We start from the raw sequence: 14250 nt of genomic DNA on the forward strand, positions 1-14250 counted from the left end.
ACGCAGTCAGAGGCCCTGGCCCCACCTGCCAGGCGCCACTGCCTCTGTCCGGGTCGGCATGCTTTGTGACTCGTTCTGCTGGGAGCGGAGGGAGAGATGAGAGCGGGGCGTGACAGCGTCTCTCTTCTCCAGAGCTGTTTCCCACTCAGATGGAAGGTGTCAAGCTCACAGTCAACAAAGGGTTGAGTAACCACTTCCAGGTGAGCCTTTCTGGTGCCTGTGTCCTCCCGAGGCCATCCCAGCCATGCACCTGCACCGGCAAGCCCCTTGCTCCTCCCCGAAGGGCTGGGCTCCTTGAAAAGACTCAGGGACACGGTGTCAGTTGACTCCTCAGTTTGGGGACTCAGAATCCAGAGGTAACTCCCCCACCCGTAACATCTGGGCTGAAGTGAAGCCCCAGTATGTGGCTCCCCCCGGCACATCCCTTTTGAGTGTCTGATCCAGTCAGGCCTCGTCTTCACCCCGCACCCAGCCCGGAGACCTTCCCTCTGACCTCTCCAGTGGGCAGGCCGGGCTGTCAGGTCTCACAGCCCGCCCTGCCCTTCCAGGTGAACCATACAGTAGCCCTCAGCACAATCGGGGAGTCCAACTACCACTTCGGGGTCACGTATGTGGGGACAAAGCAGCTGAGTCCCACAGAGGTGAGCTTCCTTTTGTCATTTATCCGTTGTGTTTTCTAGCAAATATGCAGCCAAGCCTGGTGCGGTGGCTCATGCCTGTAAGTCCCAGCACTTGGGAGGCTGAGACAGGAGGATTGCTTGAGACCAGCCTGGGCAACAAAGCCGAGATCCTGTGTCTAACAAAACATGAAAAGATGTAGCTAAATGTCAAGAAGACTTTGTCAGGAGGAGGTCGGAGCTGTGGGTGTCTGTCTCCTGGGTGCTGTGGAACCACGTGACTCCTTTGTCCAGCAAACATCCCCCAAGCCCCTGCTCTCCGCCTGGCCTTGTGCTGCTGGGTAGTGCTGGGGATGTGACCCCACAGCCTTGACCCCACAGTGATCATCACCCAGAGTGGGCAGCGCCGGGTGTAGGTTATGCAGAACTTTGAATGCCAGGCTAGGCACTAGATCTTTCTCTAGGGGGCACTGGAGAGCCATGAAATGATTTGAAGGACTTATGCCTCAGAAGTACCTCTCAGGCTGCCTTGTGGAGGTCTGCTGTTAGCGGGAGGGGCTGAATTAGGTCTCTTCCTGTTTCTTCACTAAATTCATTTGCTCAACAAGCCTTCATCCTGATTGAAACAGCCACAGGGACCAGGTGTGGTGGCTCACCCCAGTAATCCCAGCCCTTTGGGAGCTGGAGGCGAGGATTGCCTGAGTCCATGGGTTCAAGATCAGCCTGGGCACTTTGGCAAGACATCTGTCTCTACCATAAATAAAAAATTAGCCAGGTGTGGCGGCAAGTGCCTGTAGTTGCAGCTTCTTAGGAGGCTGAGGCAGAAGGATCTCCTGAGCCCAGCAGGTCGAGGCTGCGGTAGCCATGAGCATGCCACTGTACTCCAGCTGGGTGACAGTGAGACTCCTACTCAAAGAAAAAGAAACAGCTACAGGACTCTGTCCAGTGGGCCAGGGGACAGACCTGTTTCCAGAGAATCACACTCTGGGGTGGACATGAAATGGGGCAACCCAAAGCCTGTGAAAGCCTCAAGGGGGAGCCTGACTTAGTTTGGGTGGTCAGAGAAGGTTTTGTGAAGGAGGGGACCCCATCTGAGGCTTTTTGACTCTAGGCGTCTCACCTTGGCTCGCGTCCTTCCATGATTCTGGGCCTCTGACATCTGCCCTTGCTCTCTGCCCCACAGGCATTTCCCGTGCTGGTGGGTGACATGGACAACAGCGGTAGCCTCAACGCTCAGGTCATTCACCAGCTGGTCCCTGGTATCAGGTCTAAGATGGCCATCCAGGTGAGCAGGGAACAGAGGCTGCTGTGCCCCCCCTGAGCCACTGTACATGCCAGGCCATCCTCACACCCCACTCCCCCCGCAGACCCAGCAGTCAAAGTTCGTGAACTGGCAGGTGGACGGGGAGTACCGGGGTTCTGACTTCACGGCAGCCGTCACCCTGGGGAACCCAGACGTCCTGGTGGGTTCAGGTAAGAGGCAGAGGCCTTGAAGTGCGGCCACAAGCCCAGTGCCAGTGAGTCCGTCCCTTTCCCTGGACCTCCCTCCTCTTCCACCGTCTGAGAAGCCGTCTGGGCAGGTGGTTATGAAACACCAGGCAGCGTGCGCAGCGGGTGAGAATGCAATCCCCGGCCCTGTCGCCGTCCTTCCTGACTCAGGGCAAGCTCTGCCACCTCCAGGGGCCTCCTTTCCTCACCTGTTAAGTTGAGCAACTGACAGGGCTGTTGAGGTTACACAAGGTCTTTCGTGGAAAAGCTGAGATGGCACCAGGTGTGTGGTGGGCTGCTTTGGGGATTAGCACTCGAGCACTCGCAGGGCTCTAGGGTTTTGGACTCAGAGCAGATCACAGGCTAGGCAAGGGCGGGGGTGGGAATACATGTAATGGGGGAGGATAAAACAGCCGCGTGTGACAATTCTTGGTGGGCTGGGTGGGGGGCGGGGCCGTCTGGCTTCTGTCTGTACTTCTAGTCTCTCCCTTTCAGTTCTTTCTTTTGTCTTCGGTGTCTTGTCTCTGATTTCTGTGCATTAATTTAAGAAATACTTACTGAGCACGTAGTATACTAGGCACTGAGAATGAGGTGGTGATCCAAGGAGAGTTAAGTCTGCCCTCTGGGAGTTTCGGTTCCAGGAAGAGACGCAAGTAAAGTGGTTCATGAACGTGTCAAGTGATGACCTCGGGAAAGACTAGGGCCTGGGAGGGGTAGGTGGAGTCCAAAGAAGGCCTTGCTTCCTAGTTAACACTGACACAAGCCTGGAGCATATGAGGGATGTGCAAAGGTCCTAAGGCAGGACCCTTGAAAGGAATATCAGGGAGGATCATTAATGGCCAAGTCACATAGGCTTGGCTTGTAGAATTTTGCCCTTTACCTGGCGTGAGTCTGGGGTGACTGGAGGGTTCTGAGCAGGCCGGTGACAGTAGCTTCTCACAGGATGCCAAGGGCTGACTGGAGAAAGGAATAAAAAGGTTTCTGCTGTGGGGACAGGAGGCCGGAAGAATTGGTGGGTTCTGGCTGTGGTGAAGGTGAAGCTGCTGACATTTGCTGGGAGACTAGATGGGGAGGCTGAGGCAAGGGCTGGGTGACTCCCTGGTGTGTGGCCTAACACCTGGAAGGCTGGAGTTGCTGGTGACTGGGCTTGTGTCTTTCTTGTCTTTTTTTGTGAGAAGCAGGATTTATAGAGAGACCAGAAAAGCTCCCACAGCAGGAGGGAACCCAAGGGGGTTACCTGGGCTTGTGTCTTCCATGGCCCTTTGCTCTGTTGCAGGGGCCTCGTGGGCCGGGAAGAAACCTCTCTTGTCCCAGCTCACCCAGCAGTGTCACCCTGTCTTCACAGCTAAGGCTGTGAGCTTTTCTGACAGTTCTTGGAACCACGGAGGTCTTTCTACCCCAGTACCTTTTCACGTGCTGCTCCTGCTGCTTGGAATTCTTTCCTCTGCTTTTGGTGCAGCTGAATGGGTCTCAGCACACCTGTCACCCCCTGGGAAAGGCCTGCCTGACTGAAGTGGTGGCCGTCTTTGCACCATGTCACCTTGCTTCCGGAGTGGTCTCACTTTGTCCCCAGTCTCTCACACTAGAAGACACTTGAGGAAGGCATGGGCGGTGGTGAGGGCAGGTCTGCTTCCCTCTCTCACTCCTGGTCGGGTCCTGACCACGTTGTGTCCTCTCCCTCACCCACCCTTGTGAGGTCGGGGCCACCCCATCTTCCTGAAGTCTAGAAGGCAAGTGCCTTGCGAGCACATGGCAAGTCATGCGCCAGAGCCCTGCTCTCGTCTGCGGCCCCACGGCCCCACCCTGTTCCTTGTGCCCCCTCGTCGGTCTGCGCCTCTGCGCTCCCAGCATTGGTCTCCGGGGCCAAGGCCAGGAACGCTTCTGCCCCTTTGTTCTTACTGGCCTCCTGTGCCCAGGTCGGCGCTGAGCCGCTCGCCCCCAGCTGCTCAGACTTGGAGCCCAGTTGGCTCCACTCCCTGAGCCTCAGTCTTCTCTTCTGCCACATGGGCAACTACTTCCCGGGAAAGGATTCAGTGGGTGGCCTGTCTTCTCGACCTTAGGCACGGGCTCATGCATAGTTAGTGCTTGCCCTGTGCTTGGGTCTCCATGGCACCCTGCCGCATGAGGAGAGAGTCTGCTGGCGACCCCCGTTTCACAGGTGGGGACAGTGAGGCCCAGGGTGGAGTCAGGTGTCCAGGATCACAGGGCTAGAAGGCAGAGGAGCTGGGATTTGGAAGGAGGCCTGATGGGCCTCAGCAGCCCTGGTGTCCTGTGGGGGAGGCCCGTCCCTCTTACTGTGAACTTGCCAGCCATCCTGAGGAATCCCATTCAGGATAAGTTCAGTCAAGGGGCCCCGTCTCACCTGGAGGCAGGGACAGCTTTCCGAAGGGAGGGCTGCATGGTGATGCCCAGAGGCCCCGGTGCTGCCCCACGGCGCGCCTGCCTGGGCTCTGCTGTTCTCTCCTCGGACACCCGGTCAGGACCCGCCTTCCCTTTGCTCTCACAGACCCGACCCCTTGCCTTCTGTGGGGCTTTGAGCTCGCTGGGTTCTTAGGCCCCATGTTTGTGCCTTGTCACTGAATACAATTCATTGATCGCCTGTGAGGCGCCAGGTACCGTCGCCGGTGCTGGAAATTATACACGAAGCTAGTCTGGGGTTTCTCAGCCTCAGCGCTGCGCTGTTGACATTTGGCCAGGCTGTTCTCTGGGGCTGTCCCTGGCCTCTGCCCCCTAGATGCCAGTAGCACCCCCACCCCAAGTTGTGACGACCGGATGTGTTTGCAGCCATTGCAGAAGAGCCCAGTGGGGCTGCTGGTCTAGACACAGCCCCGCCCACATGGAGCTCACAGTGCAACAGGGAGGCAGTATAGACAATCTAGAAGTCACAGTGGGAAAGGACTGGGTTCAGGAGGGTGGGGTACGTGGCAGGGGGTGGGGCAGGGAAGAGCAGGGTCTGTGAGCGAGTAGAGCAGCCTGCAGGCAGCCCCAGAGGCCGGCAGCACTGGGTGGGGGCAGAGGGAACAGGTGCAGCTTGGGAATGGGTGGATTTTCTCACTCTCCAGATGAGGCCCTTTCGCTGGAGACCAGGATCTACTTTTGGTTCTCACAGTCCCCAGGGGGCTGCTCTGTTCTCGTCCACTCCATCCCCCAAGGGTGAGTGTGAAGGCCCCACAGTGACCGTGGCTTTGATCAGGGGCGTGCTGGAGAAGTAGCCAGGTCTAGGAAACACTCGGGTGCAGATGTCTAGCTGGACAGCAGAGGGAAGGGTTCACTGGCAGAAGGGCCGGTGGGCATAGCCTGAGGTCAGAAAGGGAAGGAAAGCTCAGTGGATCTGGGCAGCCCAGAGGTGAGCATGGTTGGCTGTGATGGGAAGGGGAAGTCACTCTGTTTTGAAGCCGGGGCCAAGCCGTCCAGGGCAGCTGTGGGGGCCAAGAGCTTTCCGGGGCACTGGGGAGCCTGGGCAGGTGGTGGACATAGTCTGGTTTCGGCTTGAAGGACATATTCTGTCTGCTGTATGGGAGGTCGCCTGGAGAGGGCGAGACTGGGACAGGACGCTAAAGAGGAGACCGGGTGGAGAAGCAGGCAAGGTGTGGCCCAGGAAATGGGGGTGGCCAGAGAGGTGCTCGAGGGTCTGGCCTTGGTTCCAGTAGTGCCCAGAGCTCCGAAGCCACACGTCCTGTATTTTAGTCTTTGTCTCTGGCTCCAGGTGACTACTTCTCCATCTGTGGGCCTCAGTTTCCCCCTCGATTGAACGAGTGGATGGTACTAACCAGACTGGTAGTGATGGTGACTGACCATCAGTTTTGCCGAGACGGGGAGTTAATTTGTACTGTCTGTTCAGTGGAGGAAAGAGATGTACACAGTGGCTGGCATGAGCCTGCAGGGCCGACCCCAGGCTCCCTGGAAGAGACCACCAGGCGCTGGCCGTGAACTCTTGGCCGCCCTTGGTCCCGCTTGGCCCGTCTTGGGGGCTGTCCCCCTGCAGCCCAGCTGGCTGTGCCCTCAGGTGGGAGAGTCCTCCCTTGCTCCACAGAGAGCCTGTTGCCCATGGGGCCCGGACCTGAACCTTGGTTTTCTTCGCCTGGAAAGCAGCTTGGAGCCCCTGCTATGTCCTGACCAGATTCTCTTTCTGCCCCCACCCCCCCACCCACCCACACATTGCTCTTTTCCGGGCCTGAACCTGGGAACCTATCTCTGTCAGTTCAGTCTGAGGGGATTTCTTAACTGGGGAATCTGTTCTGCTTCCCCATCTCTGCAGATGGGTCGTTTGTTTTCTCTTTCTTTATATTTAAGTTGCGTTGTTGTTGAGATGGGATCTCACTGTGTTGCCCAGGCTGGTCTCGAACTCCTGGCCTCCAGCAGTCTTCCTGCTGCGGCCTCCCCTTGCTTGGTTCCAGGCATGAGCCGCCCTGCCCAGCTGGTTTTCTCCTTCATCTCTCTCCCTGCCCGGTGTTTCATCGCCCTGTATAATCGCCCCCGTGGTGTGTACTCTGCCACCTTCCAAGGTAAAGGCACATCCACGCTCCCAGCCCAGCAGCTCCCTTGGTCAGCAAACACTCCTCAGGGCTCAGAGCGTGCCCTGCTGTGGAGGGAGCAGGGCCCAGACCAGGGCTTCACCATAACAAGTGCGGGTGACAGTCAAGTGACAGTCGAGGACTCAGTCTTCACAACCCCGGTGCAATCAAGTTAACAGAAGTGACACCCGTGTCCCCATCCCTAGCTGGCAAGTGATGGGGTAGGATTTGGACTCAGGCTGCATGCTCTCACCGCTCACCCCCCTGCCTATTCTAGTGACAGAGTGGCTCAGAGGCTGGGCTCAGGAGGTGTAGAGGCCTGGATTCTGCCCCTGACAGACACTGTGCCCATGAGGGAGTGACACCCTCTGTGTCACAGTGACCTCTGTAAGTGGTAGCGGATGAATGCCAGCCACGTGGGCTTGTGTAGACCAGATGAGGTCCTACAGGAAATCAGTCACCACAGGGCCTGTGTGAACTGCGAGGTGGTGTGAACCGCTAGGAGCAGGGAGTGGGCATTGGAGGCCTGAGGGCAGGCCCAAGCCTCCTGCAGGGGCTGCCTTGAGGGCTTCCTGGAATAGAGAGTCTGACTGGTACCCTGGCTGGGTAGAAACTGACCTTCACCTTGCCTGCAGGAATCCTCGTAGCCCACTACCTCCAGAGCATCACACCTTGTCTGGCCCTGGGCGGAGAGCTCGTCTACCACAGGCGGCCTGGGGAGGAGGGCACCGTCATGTCTCTAGCTGGGAAATACACATGTGAGCTTGGGGCCTGGACTCCTGGGTCTGAGGGAGGAGGGGCTGAGGCCTGGACTCCTGGTTCCAGATGCTGGTCCCCTTAGTAACCTGCCTTCTCCCCCACCCTGCTTTCTTCCAGTGAACAACTGGCTAGCAACAGTAACACTGGGCCAGGCGGGCATGCACGCAACATACTACCACAAAGCCAGTGACCAGGTGAGCTGGTCCGGGTGTGCCTCAAGGGCGTGCTTTCGCAGCTGGTGTTGCTGGGGGCTGTGTGCCCAGAAACTGCGACTGGGCCGCTAACTCTTGTGTGTCTCCCTGGCTCCTCCAGCTACAGGTGGGTGTGGAGTTTGAGGCCAGCACAAGGATGCAGGACACCAGTGTCTCCTTCGGGTACCAGCTGGACCTGCCCAAGGCCAACCTCCTCTTCAAAGGTAAAGGCCTCTGTGTCCCAACAAGGGACACAGGCAAGAGGTGACTCAGTGCCAAGTAGGTGGGGGCCAGGCCGATGACAGAGGGCAGTGTGCCAGGCTTTGTGGACCTCTAGACTCCCTGGGTGCTGGGTGAGGGGAAATGGGACATGGGTGGGCATGCACCTCTCCACCACGCTCTGCACGCAGCCCCTTGTTCTTCATGCATAATGGAGGGCAGCCTGGAAAGCATCTGCCTGAAACTGAGGCTCCCAAAGGCCATGTGGTCACAGCTAGACCCAGAACTTCCCCCTAGGCCGATTGGCTCTAGTCCTGGTGTCCATTCTTAAGTCTGTCTTCTCAGACCTCGGTGGCTGTCAAGTTTTGTGTGTTTAGAAACCACCCAAGGCCAGACTTAGTGGCTCAGCTTGTAATCCCAGCCCTTTTGGAGGCCGAGGTGAGTGGATTGCCTGAGCCCACAGGTTTGAGACCAGCCCAGACAACTTGGCGAGACCTCGTCTCTACAATAAATCAAAAAATTAGCTGGGCATGGTAGCGCACGCCTGTAGTTCTGGCTACCTGGAAGGCTGAGGTGGAAGGATCACCGGAGCCCAGCTGGTCAACGCTGGGGTGGCCTGAGTGTGCCACTGCACTCCAGCCTGGGCAATTAAGTGAGACTCCAACTCAAATTTAAAAAAAAAAAAAAAAGAAGCCACCCAAGACCCGTTGTCTAGACCTGGGCAGGGCTTGTGGCAGGATTTATATGTTTGTGGAGTCCACCTTCCCCACCAGCCTCTGAACCCCTTGGTCTGCAGTCCACGATTATGGGGGGTAGGTTTGAGTTCCAGCCTACTTCCTAGCTTCTGTTAAGTGAGTTCTAATCCTTTTCCATAGTACAACTCTGTGCTTGAAGGTGATTCCTGGAAGAAATTTATTTTTGTTGTTGTTTTTTGAGTTGAAGTCTCACTCTCACCCAGGCTAGAGTGCAGTGGCACCATCACAGCTCACCATACCCCTCAGCCTCCCGAGTAGCTGGGATTACAGGCACATGCCACCACACCCGGCTTGCTTTTTTTTCTTTCTTTCTTTTTTTTGAGTCTCACTCTGTGGCCCAGGCTGGAGTGCAGTGGCATGCTCACAGCCACCACAACCTAGACCTGCTGGGCTCAGCCAATCCTTCTAACTCAGCCCTTTCCAAGTAGCTAGAACTCCAGGTGAGCACTAACTACCACACCCGGTTTTACACGGCCTTTTTTTTGGGGGGGTAGGCATGAGGTGGTCTCAAACTCTTGGGCCATATGCCCCGCCTTATGCTAACTGGGGCTGGGACACAGCAGTGACCAGCCCTGTCTCCATGGGGCTCCCAGTTGGGGGGACAGAACCTATCCCCCGAGACTGACAACCCAGAATGGGCAGAACTGGGTAGGGGGAGCCCTGACTCATGGAGAGCTTCCCAGGGGGCAGAGGCCACCGAACTGAGAAGTGAGCCGAGTGCTCCTGGGTGAGATGGGGTTTCTGGGGGGCGGGAGCAGCATGGCCTGGATCTGATAGCAGTTGGCACGTGGCTGTCTCTGAGAGGGCCCAGCGCGGGATCGCACGGGGCAGGGAGGGAAGCCGGACCACGTCTCACCTCACTTGCGTGCCCACAGGCTCCGTGGACAGCAACTGGATCGTGGGCGCCACGCTGGAGAAGAAGCTCCCGCCGCTGCCCCTGACGCTGGCACTCGGGGCCTTCCTGAACCACCGCAAGAACAAGTTCCAGTGTGGCTTTGGCCTCACCATTGGCTGAGCCCCCTGGCCCCGCCTTCCACGCCCCTCCTCCTCCAGATCCCACCTCCACGCCCCTGCCTTGGAGGGGAGACCTGAGCCCCCCTCCCCTTCCCTTCCCTCCCTCCTCGGGGGCGGGGGACAGCGGAAAGGAGGGAGCCCACCACCCAGCAGCTGAGGAGGGGATTCTGGAACCGAGGGTGCTCCGGGATTCTGAGCACCAGGGCAGCATGCCCGGTGGGCCTGGGGCGTCCCGGCAGGGATTCCGGATCGAGGGCACGCAGGATTCTGAGCACCGGGGCAGAGGCGGCCAGACGAGCTCAGGGAGGAGTGTCCTGGCGCCCGCGTCCTCCGAAGGGCCGGCCAACCCGGTGGCAGCAAGAGGAGCTTCCCCGTCCCGTCAGCCCGCCCATCCCCTTTCCCGTCTCCCCCTCGGCGTAAATCATGTTTATAAGTTATGGAAGAACCGGGACATTTTACAGAAAAAAGCAAAAAACAACAAAAAATACACATGGAAAAAACCGAGCGCGACGGGAGGCCTCGGTTTCCCCAAGAGTCGCCTTTGTTGAGCGTCTGCAGTCCGCGCGCCCCGGCCTTCCCACCGCCGCCAGCAGGGGGAGCCGGAGGGCGAGCGGCGGCGGCAGCCGCAGCATCCCCGGCGCGGTGGCGCACCTGGGGGAAGAGCCTGGCCGGACCGCCGGCCTCTGCATCCCCCGCCAGGAGGCCTCCCCCACCGGAAGGGCAGGGTCTGAGGTCACCGCCCCGGCGTGGCCTGGCCAGAGGGGCCGCGGAGGACTTTGTCCCTGCGAGCCGAGCCGCGGCTGGCTTCAGCTAACTTTTAAGAAATTTTTTGCCGGGAGCGGCGGCTCAAGCCTGTAATCCCAGCACTTTGGGAGGCAGAGATGAGAGGATTGCCTGGGCTCAGGGGTTCGAGATCAGCCTGGGGAGTTTGGTGAGAGCTCGTCTCTACAATAAGTCAAAAGATGAGCCGGGCGTGGAAGTGCACACCTGTAGTTCAGCTACTCGGAAGGCTGAGGCGGAAGGATCTTGGAGCCCAGCAGGTTGAGGCTGCGGTGGCCGGAGCAGCCACTGCACTCCAGTCTGGGTGACAGAGTGAGACTCTGACTCAGAATTTTTTTTTGTGGAGCTGGGCATGGTGGTTTGTGCCTGTAATCCTAGCAGTTTTAGAGGCAGAGGTGAGAGGGTTGCCTGAGCTCAGAGGTTCAAGACCAGCTTGGATAACTTGCTGGGACCTCGTCTCTACAATAAATCGAAAAATAAGCTGGGCATGGTGGCATGCGCCTGTAGTTACAGCTACTTGGAGGGCTGAGGCGGAAAGATCACCTGAGCCCAGCAGGTTGAGGCTGCGGTGGCCATGAGTGTGCCACTGCACTCCATCCTGGGTGACAGAGCAAAATTTCAACTAAAAAATGTTTTTTTGTAGAGTCTAGGCTGGTCTTGAACTCCTGGGCTCAAGCATTCCTCCCGCCTTGGCCTCCCCAAAAGTGCCGGGATTATAGGTGTGAGCCACCGTGCCTGGCCAAAAGCTTCAAAACCACTAAGGAACTATGGACTCCTGGGTCTGAGGGGGAGAAGGGCTTGGGTGCAAGGACTCTTGGGCCTTGGGAGGACTGCAGGCCGACTCCTGGGTGGTGGTGGAATGGCGGGGATGGGCCACTGTATCCCACAAGGAGGTGTTGGGATTCTGCCAGCCTCGGGCTCAAGTCAGCTGATGCCCATCACCACCCCTGCCTCTCTCCAGACAAGGGAACTGAAACCTCGTCTGTACCCAGGGCATGGGGAGGGAGGCCGCCGGTACAGCTGACCCCAAGTTACCCGCAGAGGCCACCTCACCCACTCTCTGAGGCCAAAGCAAACAGGCCTGATGCTGGGACTTCCCAAGCCTCCCCTGACCCTACAGAATCCTGTGTTCCCACCCCTGGCCGAGCCAGGAACGAAGCCCAGCTCCTCGAATGTGTGTGTGGCCTTGCAGTTCACCTCGAGGCTGAATCACGCTGTCTCACCAGACTGGTATAGATGCAGCTGCCGGCCCAGTTCTTTTGTCCCAAGTCGGGGGTCTCTGTTGATCAGGCTGGGGTGCAGTGGCAGGATCTGGGCTCCCGTGATCCTCCCACCTCAGCCTCCCAAGTAGCTGGGACTCCTGACGTGCGCCATTACACCTGGCTAATTTTCTGAATTTCTGTAGAGATGAGGTCTCGCTATGGTGCCCAGGCTGTGTCCCATCGCTAGCAGCAAAGAGGCTGGATGCTCGGAGAGGCTAGGTCATTTGCCCAAGGTCACAGCTGGCAACTGGCAGAGCCAGGACTCAAGGCCTGGCAGTCTGGTCCGAGAGTCCTAACCCAGCAGCAAAGCCTAGGCTTTCTCAGCAGAGGCATCACGCTGTTCCCACCAATTCCATCCCATATCTGCCTGCCCCTAGACCCCCGTTCTGGGTCCCAGGAATCCAGCCCCCTGCTCCCACCTCAGACCCAGGAGTCCAGGGCCCCAGCCCCTTTCTTTGGCAATTCACCCCTCCGCTGGCAAGGCAAGGGGCAAGACAGGGCATTCCTCGGTGGTAGCCTCAGTCCTCAGCCCCCCGGATGGCGAGGGGTGCCTGCATTACTGGGTGAGGTGTCATCTTCACCTCCCGGGGAGGTGGGGGTCAAGAGGCCTCCAAGCCCCACCTCCTTCCTCCACCCTGCTGTGTGTGTGCGTGTGTGGGGGAGGAACAGCCCACCTCGTGACTGGGGGCTGGCCCAGCCCTGGGGAGGGGGCGGGGCTGGGGGAGCCCTATAATCGGACGAGTCTGGGATCCCGGAGTCCTACTCAGACCCAGCGGAGGTGGAGGACGTGGTTTCCCCGGAGCCGGTGAGAAGCACAGTCGGGACCACAGGGAACCCCCGGCCTTCGGGAGACCGAAGTCTCAGGAGAGCCACTTGGGGACCGGGTGGGGGAGAGGAGGCGACGGGTCTATTCCCGAGTCGCGACAGACGCAGGAGCTGGGGGTGAGGCCAGGGGCAGGGGACTGCACCTAGTCAGGGCTGGGCGGTGGGGGCGTCCCATCCAGGCTAGAAGGTGGGGGCGTGCAGTGAGTCCCGTAGGAAGAACCGGGAGACGAGCCCTAGTGTGACCCCCCGAGTCGGTGTTGAGATTTAGTGAGCACCTGCTGGGTGCCCCTCCCGTCTTCACATCTTCCTGGCTGGGGGCCCAGGGGCAGCGACAGGGTCGCTGCACGTCGACGGGAGGCCTTTAAAGTGAGAACTGGAGGGCTTGAATGAGGAGTCAGTTAGCTCGTCAGTGGAAAGCGGCGCTTAGACGTGAAGTCGGAGCTGAGAATGTGGAGGGAGGGAGGAGGAGGAATGCGGAGCTGGAATTTCCAGAGCCCAGTTGGGGGCTCAGATGGAACTTGCGGGAGGGCGGGGGTGGGGTGGAATTTGAACCCTGGGAGAGGGAGACGGACTTTCGGCAACGCAGGCTGACCCGAGGATGAGGAGACAGGAGACGGTCACGGGGGGCGGGCGTTAAACAGGCCACGAGGGGCGGCTCCGTCCCGTCTGTGCGCGGATTAGGCGGCTCAGGGGACGAGGCGTTGAAGGCCGGGCCGGGGTGGGCGAGGCGGGGAGGAGCCTTCCCTGGCTGTTGATGGACAGTTTCTCCCCAGGCCGCCCAATCGCAGGCGGGAAGATGAAGGTTCTGTGGGCCGTGCTGCTGGTCACCTTCCTGGCAGGTACCCCGCCCCTCCCCCTCCCATCCGTTCAGGCCCGGGGTGCCCTCTTCTCCTGCTGGTCCGTCTCCCCCTCGACGGGGAGGCCCAGGTCCGAGGCCTCTCTGACGTCCGCTGGCTCTGAGCAGGGGTTTTAGCCTCTCCCGGCCTCTGTTTGCCCCGTCCATGAAATGGGAGTTTTATAACAGTTTCCAACGCATTGCTGTCAGGTAAGCAAGGGACCCTAGACGAGTATCTGCTGGGACCACCTCTCTTCTCCCTCGACCCGGCACAGCCTGCATGAGGCCCACCCGCTCAGTGCGTGCCCAGCGACCAAGCCAACGCCACCCCCTCCCTTGCTCGCCATGGCTCCCGAGGGTCGGTGGCGCGCCTGCCCTGTCCTCGGCCCTGTGTGCCGCGACAGGGCAGCAGGCCGCTGACCCACCCGGAACTCGCTCCGCGCAGGAGGCCGGGCCGACGTGGAGCCGGAGCTGGAGACCGAGCTGCGGAAGCCGGCCGAGTGGCAGAGCGGCCAGCCCTGGGAGGCGGCGCTGGGCCGCCTCTGGGATTACCTGCGCTGGGTGCAGACGCTGTCTGATGAGGTGCAGGAGGAGCTGCTCAGCTCCCAGGTCACCCAGGAGCTGACGTGAGTGCCCACGCCGGCGGCGAGCCCTGGTGGGCAGCCGAACCTCCGCGAGGCTGGGTTTCTCTCTGCCCCGTCATCCGGCCTTGCTTGGGGGCCCATCTCGCGTCTGACCCCTGGCTTTGCCGCTCTGGGATTCTCTGTCGCCCACGCCCACTTCGGTTCTCTCCGGCCGTCCGCGGCTCCTTTTTTTCTTTTCCTTTTTTCATTTCTGGAGCCCCCGACCTCCTGGGCTCAGGCGATCCTTCCCCCTCAGCCTCCCGTGCAGCCGGGACCACAGGGGCGCACCCCCACGCCTAGCTCCTCCTGGGATTGCTTGCAGAGACTGGGGCTCGCCCTGCTGCCCCGGCTGGTCTCCAACTCCCGGT

The 14250-nt window shown here is 59.5% G+C and overlaps 2 protein-coding genes across 2 annotated transcripts in view; both read left to right on the forward strand.

Annotated features, from left to right (window-relative positions):
• TOMM40 (translocase of outer mitochondrial membrane 40) overlaps positions 1 to 10061 on the forward strand; it is an 11055-nt gene extending 994 nt beyond the window's left edge. Inside the window, exons 2-9 of the mRNA XM_021708151.1 lie at positions 133 to 200; positions 549 to 641; positions 1801 to 1902; positions 1985 to 2090; positions 7255 to 7377; positions 7496 to 7572; positions 7691 to 7793; positions 9419 to 10061. Of these exons, the coding sequence (XP_021563826.1) occupies positions 133 to 200; positions 549 to 641; positions 1801 to 1902; positions 1985 to 2090; positions 7255 to 7377; positions 7496 to 7572; positions 7691 to 7793; positions 9419 to 9558 (812 nt within the window). The 3' untranslated portion in view covers positions 9559 to 10061. The remainder of the gene's footprint in view (positions 1 to 132; positions 201 to 548; positions 642 to 1800; positions 1903 to 1984; positions 2091 to 7254; positions 7378 to 7495; positions 7573 to 7690; positions 7794 to 9418) is intronic.
• A 2299-nt stretch (positions 10062 to 12360) lies between these two features.
• Positions 12361 to 13892, forward strand: APOE (apolipoprotein E). Its single transcript, XM_008049272.1, has 3 exons — positions 12361 to 12404; positions 13198 to 13263; positions 13705 to 13892. Exons 2-3 carry the CDS (start codon positions 13221 to 13223, stop codon positions 13887 to 13889), a joined length of 228 nt encoding a protein of 75 aa, XP_008047463.1. The 5' UTR covers positions 12361 to 12404; positions 13198 to 13220; the 3' UTR covers positions 13890 to 13892.
• The last annotated feature ends 358 nt before the right edge of the window (positions 13893 to 14250 follow it).

Source organism: Carlito syrichta, unplaced genomic scaffold (genome assembly GCF_000164805.1).
Source record: "Carlito syrichta isolate Samal-C Ts95f unplaced genomic scaffold, Tarsius_syrichta-2.0.1 Scaffold131215, whole genome shotgun sequence".
In the NCBI taxonomy this organism is placed as follows: Eukaryota; Metazoa; Chordata; class Mammalia; order Primates; family Tarsiidae; genus Carlito; species Carlito syrichta.

Excerpts from the sequence above, each read along its gene's own strand:
- APOE (XM_008049272.1), top strand. The coding sequence starts at position 13,221 with ATGAAGGTTCTGTGGGCCGTGCTGCTGGTCACCTTCCTGGCAG. Across the intron at positions 13,264-13,704 it reads GCTGGTCACCTTCCTGGCAG|GAGGCCGGGCCGACGTGGAG; the intron begins GTACCCCGCCCC and ends CGCTCCGCGCAG.